Raw genomic sequence first — 18,537 nt, 5'->3', positions numbered from 1 at the left:
TCCTGGTCTTTCAGATCACTTTCTTCTTGCATAGTCTTCTTCTATAGTCCCCTTCTATGAGCTGAGTGCCAGTGCAGCCCTCATAGCTCCTTTAGTTTCCTCCTTCTGGTATCTTTCTAATGGCTGCAGTCTCACAGGAAGAAGCACCCGTCTTCAGGACCAGTAGTTTCACCAGTAGTGACCTGCTGCAATCTATGTGTGCTTTCTCTGATTGTTGGCCCTGTTTTTTCTACTTATAAAGCAGAGCATAAAGGACTGAGTTTCACCCATACAGTACATTAATTTCTGGAGAAAACACTCAGATGAATCTATCTTCAAAACACCCACTTTGAAACACCCAGATGAATCTAATCTGAAATCAGAGTTCATCCTTTGGCAAGGAGAATGGGTGGCAAAGTCTGTTGAGACTTTGTGTTTTGTATTGAATTTGTCACACTAATGACACAAGTTAGAGATGAAAAAGAAAAACAGATAGGCATCCCAGACCACCTTTCTGCCAATCACTGCAGCAGGACCTGGAAGCTACGTAGGTACCACTCTTTTATGCTTCTGTGTACACCTGAAGAAGGCTTCATGTTGCCACCATGTGGTTCTCCCCTCCCTTCTCCACTTCCACTTTACTCCAGAAGAGAAAATTCTGCATGTACCCTCCCTCTTCCATGCATGCCAAATAACAGCATCTTGCTCACATCTGACCCCTGCTGTCGGAAGTGCAGAATGTGAGAAGCTGACAAACAGTGTCTGAGAACTGGGGCACTGGTGTCTGAAAGTTAATGACATGAATATCGTTAGCAGCAGGAGAAGGGAAGCCAAAAGAAACACAACAATTAAACACTTACTTGTAATAACAGATATCATAGCCCACTCGAATCCAGTGAGGCTTGCCCTGGAGAGCTTCCTTTACTGAATACATGACCGGCTGCATGCCTACATAAAACAAAGGAAGTTTCAGATTATAAGACTTCTTCTGCATGTGTATATGCTCCTTGAAGCTCTTTTACCAAAAGCAAATACACCTTTCCCTCATCCCTGTCTTGATTTCAAAACAGCCAGCTCTCTATTGAAAATTATAGAGAGAAGAAGCCAGCTACAGGCAGAGTAGAAAATGGATCAGACCTACAGGGTTTTCTGAGGGGAGAGATTCCAAGCAACTCTGCTCGTGCAGGGACTGAAGAAGGGAAAGGGGGGGGGGGAGAATGAGTACACTGGACAGACTAGTGACCTGGTTAACAAGTCTTTGATTCTCCAACCCACTAGAATGCATCAATAATAAGTCTAGTAGGCTGGAAATCCACCTCCTGCCATAATGGAAGAGTCCCAAGGGACCAGGTATCTTTTCCAATACCTTTTGCTAACCTCAGCTAATACTGGATGCTTCAGAAGTATTAAACGTTCTGTCATAAACAGAAAGAGTGCTGACTAGCACCTGGTGGCTAAGGGGTTAACTCACGTACCTAACAAAGGTGTCGGCCAGGGGGTGTTTCAGACAGTCAGCCAATAAAAATGCAGATAGGAATTTCAAACTGGGACAGAGGGTTTTTCTCTCTCTTCTTTGTTTTGAGAGCACAGCAGTTTCCCTCAGGTATTGAGGGAGATGCACTCTCTCTCCAAGAACAGACTTATTGAAATGTGTAAGTAGGGAAAAGTTTAGATAGTAAGGGTTTATTGTTTTCCTTGTTTGGAAATCATGTCTGAGCTGGCTAATTGTTTTTCTCTTTTGTAACTAAGGATTACAGCCCAGGGACTTTCCCTGAGTCTAAGTTAATTCATGGTTATTCCCACCTAGTCGATTTACTATGTTTGCAAAATTAGTTTTGTTTTGATAATATAAGAGTTTTCCTTTTTTTAATTTTGATTAACCGGTATTGGTTAATTGTTGTGTCTTTAGGATTAAGTGCCTAGTTACCTGGGTAGAGTCCATTGCTCTCTACATATTCCCTCTGTTTGTTTCCCCAACTCCAAGAAAAATGGAGTTTGGATGCAGGGGGGAGAGCTTTCCCTTAGGGAGGAAATTCCAAATTGATCTCTTCCCTGGAAAAGGGTTTTTATTTTATATTTTCTTTTAATCACTTGGGTGGTAGCAGGACGGAACCAGTCTTGGGTTTTTTTGGATCTGAGGGACTGAGATTGAATAAGTTTGTCTCTGGGAATCAGAGAGACAGGTTTTGCAGTGTTTATCCAGCCTCCTTCCCCCCCCCCATTTCTGCACATAGAGTGTCAAGTTGGGGGATTGAGCCATGACACCTCCCATAAGAACATACAGAGCTGGGTGCCCTAGAAAGCACTCATGTCGTGGACTGTATGATACCATGGGGGCCACCTTCTTCCTGACGTGCACCACATTATCACAATATGCGCTGAAGAGGAACTATGCAAATATCATCCATACTTCTTGTCCTCCTCTTTGATGGTCTCCATAGCTTCTTCCCCATCTATTTCTTTTCTTTTATCTTCCTGCTGCTTTTGTCTTCTTCATGAAGTCCAGTTTATTGGCTTTCTTTAGGCTGCTCGTTAAATCTATTCCATTATACCTATGTACGCAGGCATACCAAGATGTACAAGATACAAGTTGGTGTCATTAATGCTGGGGGCTTTCTTGTGTTACAAAAAAAGGAGGGGGGGGTCATAAAATTCCTGCATTTTGCCTCCTCCCTTTGGATTTATTTTGTGTAACTCACCAACACTAACAGCTGTGAGATATCTCTTAGCATGCACACGATTGTCCCATACCTCAACAGGAAAGTAATGTGGAAAGAAACTTGAAATATAATTCAACCACATCTAGGACTGACCTTTCCATTTTTGCTTCATGTGTCCATGCAGTGCTTTTGCATGGACCAGCAACCAGAGGGACACCATGTTGCATCATGGGAGATATACCACTCGAGGAGACTAGCTTTTTTGGGGGGAAAATGAAAAGATAAGGTACCAGAACGACAACTCCCAGGAGTCATCATAGCAGGACAGAGTTTACTGTCAGATTACATCAAAACAAAACTTTATAACTGATTTAGACCAACGAAAATATTTTTGTTTTCATTTTCTCAATAGAAAAGTTTAGTTTCTAGTCAAGCAGTTCAGTTTTCATGTTTTTATCAAAAATTCAAAATTTTCTGTCACGTGAAAAAAAATCAATTTTCTGTCCCTCTCTGTTGCTGAGTTCCAGTGCTCCTTGAGATGTCTTTTCACTGATACGAAAATTACACAGCATCATCTATCTGACAGGCAGAACAGAAGGACAGCCACAGTACAAAGCCAACTCATGTTATAGTCCATTGCCACCCATACTACTTTTGTACAGGAGCTGGACTTTCATGAGCCCCACTCTGTAAATCCCATACCAATGCATTTTTGAAGAATGAGAAGCAATAGACAAGAATTTTCCCAACAGGCCATCACACACATACTGATCACAGACCACACAACTGCTAGCCCTGGGTCTAGCTCCTAACACAGGATATTTTCACATTTTTCTTCCAAATAGAATTTTAATTACACATTTTATAAAGCAACTCCTGTCCCTTCACAAAAAAGAGAGAGGCCAATAAGAGTTGGCTACAATCTGAGAAGCAGATGTTGGGGAACCTTCCACCAGAAGGGGCCTGAGTCTACCATACTGAAGCAACATCATAGGGCATACCTTTGAGAGCTATGCCATAGGTTTCAAGAGGTACTCTACCAGCCCCTTTTCCATCCTCCCTCAGTGCACTTCACTCTCAAACAATTGAGAGAACTACCCAGTCATGTCAAACTGTTTGGTGATTCAAAAAAGTGGAATAGCATGGTATGGCAAAGTTCTGGCTCTGCCCCATGGATCCTATACTCTTAGGGGGTTATTATGTGCTTTAGTGGCTTGCTGTGACCCTCCACGCTGCCTCTTATGTTTTTCTAGAGGTCAGGATTACATCTTACAGAGCCACTTCAATCACTGGCAAAGTCAATGATTGGGGAAGGGGAGATCCCTCTCACTCTGGGCCTTCTTTTCCCAGAATCTGGTCTTTCTATGGTGCTGGAAGGTTGCAGGGAACCCAAGCCCAGTCTGTACTCCAGGTTCCAGCCCAGGGACCCTAGGCAGCAGCAACTGCTCAGGTTTTTACTCTAGCCCCAAGACAGCAGCCTTTTCCCTGGGCCACTTCCGCAAATGCTCCTCTAGTGCCTTTTCTCTGGTACCTGAATGAATCTTTCCCTTCTCAGCTCTCTGCAAACACACTTCCTCCTCTCGGTCCGTCCCTTTTCTCCTTTCCCCTTTATTCCCTGGGGAAACCTTTTAAAGTAGCACCCCTAGCTTTAATAAACTGCAGGTGTCTGATTGGCATGCTCCTTCAGGCCAGCAATTAACTAGCCTCAGGTGTTTGCCTGCCTTAATTATGTGGCAGCAGACTGAGGCTATGTCTACACTTCTGCCCTCTTTAGAGTGCAACATGGGCTGTGTCTAGACTGGCCAGTTTTTCCACAAAATCAGCCGCTTTTCCAGAAAAACTTGCCAGCTGTCTACACTGGCCACTTGAATTTCCGCAAAAGCACTGACGATCTCATGGAGGATTGTCAGTGTTCTTGTGGAAATACTATGCTGCTCCAATTCGGGCAAAAGTCCTTTTGCACAAAACTTTTGCACAAAAGGGCCAGTGTAGACAGCTGAGATTTGTTTTGCGCAAAAAAGCCCCGATCACGAAAATGGTGATCGGGGCTTTTTTACGGAAAAGCGCGTCTAGATTGGCACGGACGCTTTTCCACAAAAAGTGCTTTTGCGGAAAAGCGTCCATGTCAACCTAGACGCTCTGTTCTGAAAATGCTTTTAACAGAAAACTTTTCCATTAAAAGCATTTCCGGAAAATCGTGCCAGTCTAGACGTAGCCTTGGTGTCCCCATTCGGTTTCCTCATTTTAGCCATTTGACCTCCACACCTGTCCTTGTTTTTTTCTTAATTTGCCCCCTGTAATCACTTGGTGCTTTGAGTTCTGTGGACCCTCCCCTTAGGCTGGGGGGAGATCCTTTAGATGTGGGCAGGCACACATCCCCCCAAAAACTTATAGCATGACAGCCAGTTGGTCTGGATCTGTCACACATGGCCATACAAATTCATTTGGGATCTATTTCAGTACTTGAATTCTGGTCCTTAGGCCTAAAGGGCAAGTGATTTATAATAAACTTCACCACTCAGCAAGCGATTCTAGGAGCAAGCTATTCTAGGGGTATTGACAAAGCTGCACCACTGTAGCACTTCAGTGAAGACACTCCATGCTGACAGGAGACAGTGTTCACAATTGTGTATCTAATCCACCTCTGTGAGAGATGGTAGCTATGTTGGCAGGAAAAACTCTGGTTCGTATAGATCATTATATATTCCTTGAGGGTGTGCATTTTCCACATCCCTGAGCAACATCATTATATTGAAGTAATTCTGTACTGTAGACCTTCCCTAAGACCTTTTGCTATTTGTTGTGAGTACATTGGTCCAGCGATAGAGCCCTTGTTGATTTGTGTGGATGCATCCAAAAGGCGATGGAGCGAAGTAATGTTTGAAACTGGGCACTTATTAAAACATTCTGGGCCAAACCCTCAGCTGGTATAAATTAACACGGCTTCATAGAAAGCAATGGTGCTAATGCCAAGCTATGCCAGCTGAGGATTTGAAACACAAGGTCTGCATGTTAAATAAATAATTTCTCTTCTAAAATGGGCACAGAAAGCTCTGATTTGCCTGCCTGTTTTATGGGATCACATCCTTCCTCCTGAACCACAGACTGCAAATAGAACTCAAAAACGGAGACAGAATCTTTTATTATTAATGTTGGCAGAAACCTCAGAAGGTCTGGATGTGTATTTTAATTTCTCAATAAGCTTCCTAAACTGTGATGTTTATTTGAAGTTTAGCCAAATGTATTCAAACCTTATGAGATTTCCCCACTTCTGATCACTCATTCAGTCCAAATAGATACTCCTCCTTTTCCCCACAGTCCCATTTTTAAATATCCTAGACTCTAAACTCCTGCCTTTCAGTTCCAAGATTATTACCCTGACGTCCAAAATTCTTCTCCCCAGCCCTAAGTGCCCTTGAGGAGAGAGAACTCTTTTTGAGGCCTTGTTATGACCCTTACTGGCTGATTTCAAAACAACTAGTGAGCAGCAAAAAAGGATCTCACCCAGCTCTACTAACTCAGAAGGTTGACATAGCAGCAGAGGATGGATGACCTTAGCTGCTATGAAATGGGTAGTAGTAGTGGAAGTTGGGAATTTAACCCATTTTAGTAACATACATGGGAAGGAAAAGGAGTAAGAAGGTAGCTTAACATCCTTGCTCCAAGGGTCAGATTGCACACCATGACTAAGCAAGTAAACATGACCTATGGAACTTTAAGGCTAGGTCTACACTGCACAGTTATTTCAGAATACGTTATTCTGGAATAGTTATTCCAAAATAGCTTATTTCAAAATAGCATATCTACACTGCAGGGAAGCCTCAAAATTAATCCGAGGCAGGTTTCCGTAATGTAGACCTGCTATCTCGATTTAGAACCCCAGAAGGAATAACTTAAAATGGCCCCGGTGAGGGACTATTTCAAAACAGCAGAAGAGGAGCATCTACACATGCCTTATTTCAAAATACCTATTTCAGAATAGGCATTATTCCTCATAGAATGAGATTTACAGAAGTCAGAATATCCTGTCTATTATTTCAAAATTATTTCAAAACAACAGAATTGCAATGTAGATGCTCGCATAGTCATTCCGAAATAACTTTGCTGTGTAGACACACCCTAACAGATACAAGAAGGTTGAAGGCCCTAAGGGAATCAGCAGTGTATCTCCGTGCATGGGAGGGAACCCCAGCCCACTCAAAGGGTCATACCATAATTAAACTGGCTGTTGACCTTCTCACAGTTGATGATGTTAAAGCGGTAGGGAACGACTGGCTTCATGGCACTGACCTCGAAGTAAAACCACTGGTGGTGCTGGATGGTGTTCACATCGGCATTCAGAATCAAATCATATTCAAATCTGGAGAGCAAGCCATATGAGATGGTGTCACTGTGGGCCAGACAAAACGATGGGGTGGGATTGTAATGAACCCACAGCAGCAGATGCCTCATACAAATACCACAGCTGTCAGGCACTGGCAACTATGGGGCAGAGTGTCACTGACATCGCCAGTGGTAGGGGGATGTCATCAAAGTCAATAGCATCCAAGTGTGCCATTGGCCTCAAGTCCTACCCTAGCACAGCATCATGTTTTTCTGCACCTTGGTTTCTCACTTCCTTTAACTTCATGCCACCTAACACCTCTGATTCATAAACTCTACTCCCCTTGCTAAGGGTTATAAAGTCCAGAGTACTTCATCTTTTCACATAAGAGATATTATAAGTGTGGCCAGATATGACACAGGCACTCTTGGGATCAAAGTTACTTACTTGCGCACTTGGATAGCTTTGCGGAGGTTTCCTGACTCAAATTTAGAGAAGAATCTAAGACAATCCGGAGCATCTGTGTCTGAGGGGCTGCAGCAAAACAGAGATGTGTGTACCACCAAACATTACTTTAAGGAGCAGTAACCATTAAAATATAGTTTATATAGTGATTTATACTTACAAACAGATGATGTATAAGAGCAACAATTGCCCTGCCATGCAGTTCAAAGCACTAGCCTTCATGGAATGATTCTACATCCTGCTCCCCCACTTCAATTTTTCCATCTTCAACAACAGATCCATATACTCCTTGATCTCATTTAGGTTCTTTGCACCAATCACCTTCCCCACTAACTTATTCCACAGGTTTATTATCCTTTGCTTGAAGTGACTCTGCCCAAGTTCTTTATGCCCTCCGCTCAATTCTAGAGCCTTTAAATTTATCTTGAGCAAATTTAAAATTCTCTCCTCTTCTTAAAAATCTCTGCCCAGTCACCTCAAACTTTTCTGTGCACTGTGTTGCTAAGAGAACAATCTCAGACCCACTGGTGTTTTCCTCAGAATTTACTTTCTTCACAAACCTCTCCATTGCGCTGTGCTGCTGCTGCTTCCCAAGGGCAATAATGATGGGGCCCAGCCTGGTTCAGAGAACCTAAGATGGGTCTCACAGCTGCCTTATTGCACAGAGCCATGGTTCCACCCCTTTTACTTTTAGGTTCCATTGCTTTGCTAAAACCACCCAGTATCTGTTTTGTTTTTCCTGCTGCTGTGCCCTGGGCTGGTGGTTTCAATGTCTCTTCCACAATAACCTACATATCTTTTCCTGGAGCCATGTGCTGAGAGACAGACTGTGAAGGGATGTTTACCTCACACTTGCCCAAAAAAGATTCATGTGGATTGAAAAGGGGCCTAATTAACAAGTGACAGCTGAGGGGAGTCAGGTGGCTAGCTAATCCCCTGACTCAGCGAGGGAGCTCAGCTGAGGGGGGGGGGCAATCAGGACTGGGGTTTATAAAGACAGGAATTTGGAAGCTGAGGGAGCTGTTAAAAATAGATTGTGGTCATTTCCCAGGAGATGGCAGGGATGTTTGGAAGTAGCAGACAGCAGAGATATGTAGCTTGTTGTTTCCCCCTGGGAAGAGGGAATGGTGACCCTGACAAGCCTTAAGGAGTGGAGGGAAGTAGAGTAGCAGATGGCAAGGAAAGGGCTTAGGGAAAGGCCGCAAGATCCAAGAGGCTGGGATGGCTGTTAGCTAGAGGACCTGTGCCAGAACCAGGAGTAGATGGCAGGCCCAGTTTCCCCTGCCAGCCACTAAGAGAATGACTAAGAAGACTCTGGTACCACAGAAGGGCAAATGCATAGTGTGACCTGGCTGAGTCATAAAGGGGCAGCAGCAGCTCATTGTATGAGATAGGGTGACCAGACAGCAGGTGTGAAAATTAGAATGGCGGTGCCCTCAATCCCAGTACACTACTAGGAATACCTACCTGCACCCATCTACATCAAAGACAACTTTGTCTATCACATCACCTGGCTGGATTAGACGACAAACATCCTCAAATATTTTGTCCCTGGAAAAGAAAAACAAACTGTGAGTCTGTCTGTGGCTACTGGAAGACACACACCTCTGGCTTGGAGGATCCTTGCTGAAGAAGTGAACTGAGGCGTATTATATTCTTTCCAAAGGATGGGGGAGAAAGGATATCCCTGTGTAGATTTACACACCTGTACTCACTTTAAACAAAAATATCCCTTAACACTTTTTGCAGTTTGGCTTTTGCATGGCTCTCACAATTGGAAAACACTTTTAAATGACTGTCATTCACAGTCTGCAGGATTTATTTCCATTTATTCTCATTCAGTCTCAGTGAATGAGTTATGTACACTTAGCAATGGGGAATTTGTCACAAGGGATCAGACTATTGACCTATCTAGGAGCCACCTGGCTCCAACAGTGGCTAATGAGCCCATCCAACCTCCCCCCATAACAATCAATTGTACAATGCCAAATGTGTTCTTGAGATTTCCTTCCTGACCTCAGCTTAAACACTGAAGAACGACACGATTATCCCTTTCTTAGTTGTAGAGTTACATATATTGTTATGATCATAAAATCAGGGTTTTCAGAACATTAGTGCAGGGAAAAGGAGCGAATGACTGCCTCTGGGAGCAAGATTCCTGGCATTTAGTGGCTGCAGGAAGAGTTCCCATCTCTACAGGGTGCTGAGGTTCAAGAAAGCTCAGAAACTGATGGCGTTGGTAAATGCCATGTTATTAGTATTGTTCAGTCCTAGAGCTTAGTTGAAGGGAAAGTACAATCATGCAGCCTGTTTAGGGTTTGGTCAGAGTCCCTTTGGCTACTCAGAACAACTGCCCCTCTTAAGTAACGGAAGAGGAATATGCTTGGGGAAGGGGAAGGAGAAGGATGGGTAGTCATGAGAAGAATCCTGTCTTCCAAGTTTCCCCCTCAGATCATTAATGTTACTTGTCAGGTGCACAGTTCCTTCCATGGAAGGATCCCAGCACACTTTAGAAATGTAATTACTTTAGCAGGTGAGGCAGAGAACTATTTATTCACTGATACTTTCCAAAAAAGGAAAGTGAGGCCAAGAGAGGTGACATGACTTGGCCACTGGCAGAGGCAAAAATTAGGCCTCCTAACTCCGCATGTGTGCCAAGAGCCCCATAGATGCCAGTCTCTTCAATCTAAGAGAAAAATCTAAATAATATAAGCCTGTAGCTTGGTTCCCCTTATTGTTATAAACCATTGTGTGGGTTCTGCAGAGACCTACGAAACTTCATACAAAAGTGATAATTAATACCTATCAGGAGCCAACCAGTAAGATGTGAAAGTCCCCAAGACTGTAAGAGGTGAGTCTTTATTTAGCCAGCTTCAGAGAGCTACCTGTAGGATGGCAATAAAGCAGAATCACCTTTGTACTCCATATTTCCGTTCCAGCAGGGATTGGTAATGAGGAGGGGGCTGGTGACCCCAGAAATCAGGGAACGCCAAAACTCTGTAATCCAAAATGGACTTGGTGCTTCCAGCCCTGGCCATGTAGAAGTGAGGGCTGTGCGATGGGATATCCCCTTGGTGTCTCTCCAGAAGCTTTTTCACAATGTCTGAGGCTCCCACTCCCCTCACGGGGCTGGGGCTGAAATAGCTTCCACAGTGAGTGCGAAATGTTCTTGGGTCCCAAGAGGCTTCTTTTAGGAGAGGATGCAGAGTGGATGCATGACTCCTGCATAGATCGTCTCTTTCACCAAGAGTGTCTGCATCTTGGACTGATTCTCCCATCGCTCGCTTTTCAAGGCCTGGAGACGTGCAGTTCCCCTTCTTTTCCCAGTTCTGCATTGGAGTCTTGAAAGCTGTTTCCCTTGTGTCTGGCCCCATGGCACTTTGGTCTATGTGTCTGCAATGCTGCTCCTTCCTAAAAGCAGCATTTGGAATGACTTGGGGGTAAGGGCCCAGCAGGTTCCCAGGCACATCTTCAGAGCCGTTCTTATCTTCAGACTCTGTTTCCAGTTCCTTTAGATTTAAAGGATAAAAGAAAGAAAATAAATAAAGACAGATGGTGTCTCTTTCCACAGAAAATGCCACAAGGAAGAAAAGGGAAAATATTTCATTTACAGGGCTCTCAAAATTCTGCTCACCTCAGTGACCCAGAGAGACAGAAATCCACAGCCTACCTGCCACCATTCCTAGTCATACAAGCTGATCTTTCATCAGTTCCTAGAAGCTAAACAAGGTCAGTTTAGATCAGCTGTTGGATGGGTAACCCCTAAGCAAACCTGGAGCATTACAGGAAATTGCATGAGGCACCCTGCTGTACTTCTCTTTGAACTGATGGTCCCATGTAATACAATGGGGCCACTTTGCCAGGCAAAGTTCCACCTGACTAAAATACAGAACTGCAACATTAATCCAAGTTCCTGGCCAGGTGCAGTCATTACAAATACCACAGCACTTTGTATGATAGGAGAGGCATGATGTCTTGTTTAAATTGAACAATTATACTCTGCCTCCCTCGATTTCTCTCTGTTCAGTACTGAGTACAATATTCTTCTTCACTTCCTGTCCCAAACTATTAAACAGATGGTTTGATAAACTGTGGAACTCTCTGAATTTTAAGCAGTGGTAATGTCAGCTTCCTCATCACTGTTCTTCTACCCTAACCTTGACTGACCACCTCTAGAGTAGACAAACAAGTTAATTTCCATTATCCATTTAGTTCTTGGATCTCTGTTAAAATTACCAACAAGGATACAACTTAATGCCCATAAGTGGATATTTAATAGGTAATGTCCACCTGGATATTTATTTATCCATTTACTCCCTAGTGATCTGATACCCAGGCTTTCAGTTAAATGCCCTCAGATGTTAATATCTTTCACATGCTATCAACTGGGGCTGCAGTCAACCCAACAAGTTCCAGATGAATTTACATCTTGGATCCTCTGATATCTTGAGTCATCCAGAGCTCCCCTTTGCAGTATATCTGTCAGCCCACCTCCTCTAAGTCAACATCTCCAGTACTGCACATTCCTACATGCATTCACAGATAAAGGAAGCCACAATGTTATCCCACCTGGAGGGTAAGGGAAAGTTCAGGACACATTGTCTCATACTGCTCAAGCTCCTCTTCTGGCCTGTCAAGACCTGGCTTTGAGTTCAGTTTGCTCACATCTGTCTCCAAATCATCGTCCTTCAAAAGTCAGAATAGGAAAGGAAATAAATGAAATGTGCTATCAAACCACATGGGATTGTCCCTGACTGGCTAGTTATAAGATGGTACCAGGAATCATTAAGCACAAGCTGCCCCTGACTACTAGATGAGAGCAATTAAATTCATTTTATGGAAGGGCAAATAGACACACAAGAAGTCAGATCACTTGCCCAAGGCCATAGAATGATCCAGCGGCATTTATATATCAGAAGTCCTGAACAAGATTTTTAAAAATGACTAGTGGTTTGGACACTATTTGAGTGTCCCAGCTGCGACATCTTATAGGAGCCTGATTTTCAGAAGGTGCTGAGATCCACCCTCTGAAAAATTGACCATTTAAATGTGTCAACTTGGACAACCAAAAATTGGAGCTCCCAAAGCCACTGGCCAGTATCCTGACATAACCAGCTGATGTGCCACCTCAGGTGTTGAATGAAGGGCAGTGAGAAAACAGCTTTGATTCAGAGACCCAACAATCAGACAATTTAGATTGAACAAGAAAATCCCACCGTATGTCACAGGCAAAATGTGTTTTGTTGGTTACCAGCAAAACTAGCAACTTCTAGTATTCTTACCTCTCCAAACTAAGATTACCTTGTTCTCCACTACTGCTCATCAAGATCCTCTCCCCTCTCCCCCAGTATCGCACACATCATTGAACCCTGAAGCACCGATTTCTCATCTGTTACTTTATTTATAGCTTTCTACACTGGTGATAAATAGCTTTTAGTCTCTTGCCCAATCCGTCTTCTGTTCATTTGAAAAAAACCCACACATTCTTTTGGGTTTGCAGTTATCTATAAAGCAAGGACAAGGATTATGTCTGAAACTTTCACATCCAAAGCAACCATGCATTGACATGCATACCTTCTGTATCAGATACAAGAGTCAAAGACATGCAGTGTCAAGTGTTCAGTCATCGAATAAGAGAATGGAAGGGGGGGTAGGGTGGCTAACTGGCATTGATGAATGGCTGCGACATGACAGCATTATTCAAATAATTCAGCATACAGTTAGCAAGCATTCACCACCAAACCGCAGCAAAGAAGCAATTTGCTCTTGATAATAACTTCAGAAATGATTCAATTTATCACCAAATTCCCATGAACACCATGGTGTCAACAGCAGTTCCAACCCTGAGCCATAGCTGGACTGAAAGGCTGGGCTGTTTCTACCAAGCGTTACTTGTGTTGATTTGAGGGGGTGATTGGGATTGGTTGACAGGGGAGTCAGTAGTTGGTGTTGGAGTTTTTCTGAGCCCTTGAAGATTGCTTTGGAGGAAGTGACAGTTTGGAGAATTATGTGGGATGTGTACGTATAGGTTTTAATGATTTTCAGGGGAGGGATGGATGGGCTTCATGATAAAACTGGATGTGAGATTGATGCATGGGGACTCCAATTTTGGTAGAGCTGATCAAATAAATAAAAGTGTTGTGCTCTGTTCACTGTGATTAGTATTAGACATTATTCATGAATATTTAGACACCACCAAATAGCTGTGGGAAAAGTTTTTGAATCACAAAAGTATTAAGAACTTGAGTGTAAATGTTTCTTTGCCCAAAAATTTGGATCAAAAGTTCACTATTCATCCCCCATTATCATTCTGTGTAAAAGTTTAGTCACAAGGTGGGGTAATATGAAGGTTACAGTAGCAATCATACAAGGCAAATGAATAAAATTCAAGTCATAGGGTGTGTCTAGACTACATGCCTCCTTCGACGGAGGCATGTAGATTAGCCAGATCGGAAGAGGGAAATGAAGCCGCGATTAAAATAATCGCGGCTTCATTTAAATTTAAATGGCTGCCCCGATCTGCCGATCAGCTGTTTGTCGGCAGATCGGGGGAGTCTGGACGCGATGCGCCGACAAAGAAGCCTTTCTTCATCGGCACAGGTAAGCCTCGTGAAACCAGGTTTACCTGTGCCGATGAAGAAAGGCTTCTTTGTCGGCGCATCGCGTCCAGACTCCCCCGATCTGCCGACAAACAGCTGATCGGCAGATCGGGGCAGCCATTTAAATTTAAATGAAGCCGCGATTATTTTAATCGCGGCTTCATTTCCCTCTTCCGATCTGGCTAATCTACATGCCTCCGTCGAAGGAGGCATGTAGTCTAGACACACCCATAGTGTTGTCAAACAGCCAATAAACTTAAAACTGTTCACAAGTACTTATGGTCATTATTCATAAGTATTCACTAATTACAAACATTAGGATGTGATTGGGAACAAATGACAAAACAAAAACATTATTCCTAATGAACAGTTTGACCAGTTTTCTGATGAAAATAGTCACTAATGGGCAGGTCAGGACACTGTGTCCATTTTAATGTTCAGATAGGCAGAGCAGGCAAATAGTGAAAAGAACACTCAACAGAAATCTAAACTGGATCAGATCACACACTGTTTGTGCCCTTTTTCATTCGATTACCATAAATATTTGTGCAAACAAGGTTTTGTTTGTACAGATGTTTGAGAGAGCAAAAGCTCATTCATGCATGAATGTATGTGTAGAAAGATGCATTTTCACCAGAGAAACATTGGCATGCATCCTAGATTTGTACCTTTCACAGCAGGGTGTGGCAGGGAAAAAGAGTGAGGACAGAAAGCAAACAATGTTCCAAATAATTAGTTAAATTATTTGTTCATGAACAGGAATAGGTAAAAGAAAGAGGCTAAAAATTAGTGCTCTAACTGTGGCTTAAAGACCCAAGCTGTTTTAAAGACTGGAGTCCAGGTACATAGCAAAAATATAATGTTATTGTGATGGGGGAAAAAAAGAAAAAAGATATCACTCCCTAAAATCTACAAGGCCTCCTATCACTTTCTCCTTAATCTACCTCCCATGGCCTCTGCCTGGAAGAATCAAATCTCCATTGAGACTTATTCTTGGCTCTAATTGTAAAAGGTAAAATCAAATAGGGAATGGAAAAAAAATACTATGTGACGTATATACCCAATCACACAGATCAAACTGGGATTATGAAATACATGAAGTGACAGTTTGTGAAAAAACAATGAGCTGAGATTATTATACTTTTATTCCTGAAGTCATGTGAACAAGGAAGAATTTTGGGGCGATTCAACTGAGAATCTATTCAGAAACAGAAACAAGGGACTTGTTCCCAGGAAGAGATTGGCCAGCTTTCTCTATAATAGTGGGCAAATCACATAGGTTACCTACACAAAGCTGAAGTCTTCCAGCTTCTCAGGCAAGATCCCAGACACAACTGCATACCAACCTGTCTAAATATTTATATGCACCATTTAACTGCATGTTCAAAAGATCCCGACCCCACTCCATGGAAGATGACTGCTCTTCCATTTTCTGTGGCCAAGCAGCCCTATATTATTATATATCTGCTCTGAAGCCACAAACAAATCAACTTTCATTCTGTGACTGAAGTCCAGGTACATAGCAAAAATATAATGTTATTGTGATGAGGGAAAAAAAGAAAAAAGATATCACTCCCTAAAATCTACTAGGCCTCTTATCACTTTCTCCTTAATGTGCCTCTCATGGCCTCTGCCTGGAAGAATCAAATCTCCATTGAGACTTATTCTTGGCTCTAATTGTAAAAGGTAAAATCAAATAGGGAATGGAAATAAGGTCCAAATAAGGGGGAAAACCCCCCATTTTCCCCTCATAGAGCATGCAGGGTTTTAAAGGAAGCTGTGACTAATAGACATACTTCCTCTTTGTGCTCCAGATCATCACTATGCAGGTCTTTTTCCACTTCCTCTACATCATCGTCATAGTCATCTGCAAAAGTAGAAAACATATGGAGCAGGTGTCTTCCATCATCATATCCTTCTCCCTGACCCCCTTCAGAAAGTCAAGCCACCTTTGTGCTCAACACATGTGTCTTCTCCCTATAAACGACCACAGCAGAGCCTAAGACTTAGATCCCATGTGTTGTTCCATCAGATATAGCTGCATATGGGATAGAGGGCATCTACACTGATTTTTCTGTAGGCCCAGCCAAAGAGTATGTGGGCCCAAGGCAGCACGCTGACCTGCATGACCGCATGGCTCCTGGCAGGGTGGGTGGGGCTGGAAGCTGGGTAGCACAGGGCCCTGAATGTGTGGGGCCCAAGTCAACCGCCTCTTGCCCAAAGGCTGGGCCTGTTCTCCTGGATGAAATCACAGTATTTCCACACCTTGACAATCACCACCCTGATGTGGCACCATGTTCTGTAACAAAGTAATGTGATGATTTTTTGTTTTATTGCAAAGATATTATAGGATGCTGTTAATCTATATACAGTACCTACCTAAGGATTTTATCCTGACCATACTATTGTGGAATCTATCTTCCACATAAAAGTTAATAGGTATAATGTATTTGCATGGTAGCCCTAGTGGACATCACTATATCTCTAGCTCTTCTCATTTTGGGGGGTAAAAATTCTCTTGGACATAGATTTTATTGCTTTAGTTTTGCAGGAGGTGGGGCAGAAAAGTAGGGTGGCAAGTTTCATCCTTGCTATGGTATGTCCCACATGCCTAGACTACAGGAAACAGGATCATCCAGAGGAAATCAGAAACATCCCATGAAAACAAAAGAAAATCTTAAAGATCAATAAAGAGGTGAGCCAGAAATTTGGAGATACAGAGTAGAAGCTTCACAGTCTTTGCTGAAAATGTTTTCACAGGTAAAACAGTAGTCAGAATATTGTTTGGGCTGTACCGTACAGGTGCTGGTTTGGAGTGTGAAGACTGGCAGCAGGAAGGTTTCACTCTAGCTGAGACAGCTATGCAGAAGGTAATATTTGTTTCATTCCTGGGCATGCCTTTTACATGCATGATGCTCACCTGCCTTTGCACACATCTCGCTGGCCTGCAAGTGCTCACAACCTCCATTCACGTAGCATAACCACAACTGGATTATTTGAGAAGGAAAAAAAGGCGTCTGGCTGGCAGCATCCGTTTACTGATAAATTTGCAAGGCAGACTGTACACATATGCATACTCCCTTCCTAGTTTCCACGAAGCAACAGTAGTTCCAGATTCTGTCAAGGCCATTCCTTCAGGTCACTTTAAAGCAATACGGATTGAATTTCATTTCCCCTTCTCTTCACTATCTCACATCTCCATTCTCCACACAGTACCTGCTGGCCTGGACAGAAACACCCAAAATGAGGGATTCATACCCAGTTTGATAGCATGACCGTTTGGGACACCATCCAAGTTTTAAATGCAAAGCTCAGGATCAGATTCCTCTCTCTCCTGACCCCCATCTTCCATTTTCCCATCAGTCACAGTCACACATACTTCAGTCAATAATTTACCTTCAGGCAGTATTTGTGAAGGTTCAGAGCTGACACTTCCGGGAAGAGAGAAGGAATAGGAACTGCGTAATGTAGCCAGAGGCAGAGGCCTCTTGGGGTAGCACTTCCTCAGGATCTGGGCCACTGTAGTTACTATTGGATCCAGGGGCTTGCTATCCAGGCAATCCTAAGCACCAATGAAGAATATTCAATTATGTTTGCCATTCAGAAGCATCTTTCCTTTTTGCACAGATCCACTAGACATTAAAATAGCTGCTTCCCTGAAAACCTCAAAGAGCAGCATTTGAATAATACTCAAACAGTTCTGCTTCAACCTCATATATTTCCTGTGTTTCTCTTTCATCCTTTTCCTACCTTATCACAGCAGGGAAGTCTGCATGGGAGCATAGAATCTTGGTTTTTAAATAGTTTATCTGCTTCTAAAGCTCATTCCCCATCTGCTGGCATATCCATCTAAAGGGCACAGGGTCCCCTAGCACCATCGAAGGTGCTGGGGTCAGTACTGTCTCCAGAAAAAAAGAATGCCTGTTTCTGAATTATCCACTGACTTCCCTACAGCTACAGAGGGGCAAAATTCTTCATCTGGAGCTATTGGGAGGTATGAAATGCTGGTTCAGTGACTGAAACAGTTTGTGAATTTATGTCAGCTTCACCAAACTATTTTAAAAAAATGCCAAAAGCCAAAATGTTTTGATTTTTCAGTTTGAAATGACCTTTTACTCACCAATTTCCTTCACATTTAAAAATACGTTATTAAAAATGTATTTCTAAATCCAAATAAAATGGTTCTGAAAATGCATTTTTCTTCTCTTTTTGACTTCTGAAAGTTGAAATACTGAAGGACTTTTATTTTAAATTAAGGGAAACAAGATAATCAAAAATAAAAATGAAATCTCCTTGGGAGAGTGTAGTGGATGCATGTCTCTTCCATAACAAAGGACAGCAGCTCTGAAAACAAAATGGTTGCTGCCTCTGCACAAAGACAGAATTCCTAGAAATTTAAATGTGCAAAACTAAGGAATCGCAGTTTTGTAGCTACAGAGCACATACACCACAGCCTTCTTAGGGGAGAAGAGAATTTCAAAGCTGATATGGCTATCATCTGTCTATGTAG

General features: G+C 42.8%; 1 protein-coding gene across 1 annotated transcript in view; it reads right to left on the bottom strand.

Annotated features, from left to right (window-relative positions):
- AGBL1 (AGBL carboxypeptidase 1) overlaps nucleotides 1-18,537 on the bottom strand; it is a 485,420-nt gene that overhangs the window by 366,093 nt on the left and 100,790 nt on the right. Inside the window, exons 8-15 of the mRNA XM_075897043.1 lie at nucleotides 17,424-17,589; nucleotides 15,824-15,894; nucleotides 11,998-12,114; nucleotides 10,342-10,937; nucleotides 8,896-8,979; nucleotides 7,411-7,497; nucleotides 6,851-6,999; nucleotides 840-927 (exon numbers count right to left, since the gene is read on the bottom strand). Coding sequence (XP_075753158.1) covers nucleotides 840-927; nucleotides 6,851-6,999; nucleotides 7,411-7,497; nucleotides 8,896-8,979; nucleotides 10,342-10,937; nucleotides 11,998-12,114; nucleotides 15,824-15,894; nucleotides 17,424-17,589 — 1,358 coding nt within the window. The remainder of the gene's footprint in view (nucleotides 1-839; nucleotides 928-6,850; nucleotides 7,000-7,410; nucleotides 7,498-8,895; nucleotides 8,980-10,341; nucleotides 10,938-11,997; nucleotides 12,115-15,823; nucleotides 15,895-17,423; nucleotides 17,590-18,537) is intronic.

Source organism: Pelodiscus sinensis, chromosome 14 (assembly GCF_049634645.1).
Source record: "Pelodiscus sinensis isolate JC-2024 chromosome 14, ASM4963464v1, whole genome shotgun sequence".
Classification (NCBI taxonomy): Eukaryota; Metazoa; Chordata; order Testudines; family Trionychidae; genus Pelodiscus; species Pelodiscus sinensis.
The sequence above is the reverse complement of the archived record's forward strand: the minus strand, read 5'-3'. Positions and strand labels throughout refer to the sequence as shown.